A 620-nucleotide genomic window follows, 5' to 3' on the forward strand; every position below is an offset into this window, starting at 1 on the left:
CCGAACCGCAAGACGACGGACGCGATGCAAGCGCTGCAGTCGATGAAGTTTTTGCACTTGATCGATGCCCGTGCTTTTGCGCGGCTTGACGGACCGCATCTCGGGTACAAAGAAGGCTGCACTTATTTTCGACAACATGTGCTCGATGGTCAACGACGCCAAGGACCTCGCGCCGCACCTCGACACTATCTGCATGCAGACGCTGCTGCTCGACTCGATTCCTGAGTGCCGCACGGTTGCGTCCAAAGCCCGTGGTATGCTCGTCAAGGGCCAAAGCCACTTCCCGCACCTCGTGCCACGGGCAGCATGCCATAAAGCGTTTGATGTCTTCCACAAGAGCATGGGCTACCGGTCGATCGACGAGCTCATTCCCATTCCACGCCTCCTCAAGCGTATCATGTCGGTGGACGACCTCGTCCAAGAGTGCTCAAGGTCAAATCGCGCGCGGTGCTTCCGTACCTCGCACCGCACCTGCTCACGACGCCAACGGCCTTGACCAAAGTCCAAGTGATCATGTCCGTCTCGGGTGCAGTGCTGCATCGCGATATGGACTGCCTCTGCAAATCAGCACGTTGAACCTCTCTCCATCACTAGCGACTTGTAGTGGGCCGTTGAAAATA

The 620-nt window shown here is 57.4% G+C and overlaps 2 protein-coding genes across 2 annotated transcripts in view; one reads left to right on the top strand and one right to left on the bottom strand.

Annotated features, from left to right (window-relative positions):
- Nucleotides 1-27: 27 nt before the first annotated feature.
- Nucleotides 28-583, top strand: SDRG_15696 (hypothetical protein). The gene is made up of 2 exons (XM_008621875.1): nucleotides 28-403; nucleotides 433-583. The coding sequence occupies exons 1-2, from the start codon at nucleotides 65-67 to the stop codon at nucleotides 574-576; spliced, it is 483 nt and encodes a 160-aa protein (XP_008620097.1). The 5' UTR covers nucleotides 28-64; the 3' UTR covers nucleotides 577-583.
- Nucleotides 584-587: 4 nt separating this feature from the next.
- Nucleotides 588-620, bottom strand: part of SDRG_15697 (hypothetical protein) — a gene marked incomplete at both ends in the record, with an annotated part of 590 nt that continues 557 nt past the window's right edge. Inside the window, one exon of the mRNA XM_008621876.1 lies at nucleotides 588-590. Within this exon, the coding sequence (XP_008620098.1) occupies nucleotides 588-590 (3 nt within the window). The remainder of the gene's footprint in view (nucleotides 591-620) is intronic.

This window comes from Saprolegnia diclina, assembly GCF_000281045.1.
Source record: "Saprolegnia diclina VS20 unplaced genomic scaffold supercont1.98, whole genome shotgun sequence".
Taxonomy (NCBI): Eukaryota; Oomycota; class Saprolegniomycetes; order Saprolegniales; family Saprolegniaceae; genus Saprolegnia; species Saprolegnia diclina.

What these genes read in the sequence shown, in the direction of transcription:
- SDRG_15696 (XM_008621875.1), top strand. Translation starts at nt 65, where the DNA reads ATGCCCGTGCTTTTGCGCGGCTTGACGGACCGCATCTCGGGTACAAAG. An exon ending in TCCTCAAGCGTATCATGTCG is followed by an intron (nt 404 to 432) that starts GTGGACGACCTC and finishes AGAGTGCTCAAG; the next exon opens with GTCAAATCGCGCGCGGTGCT.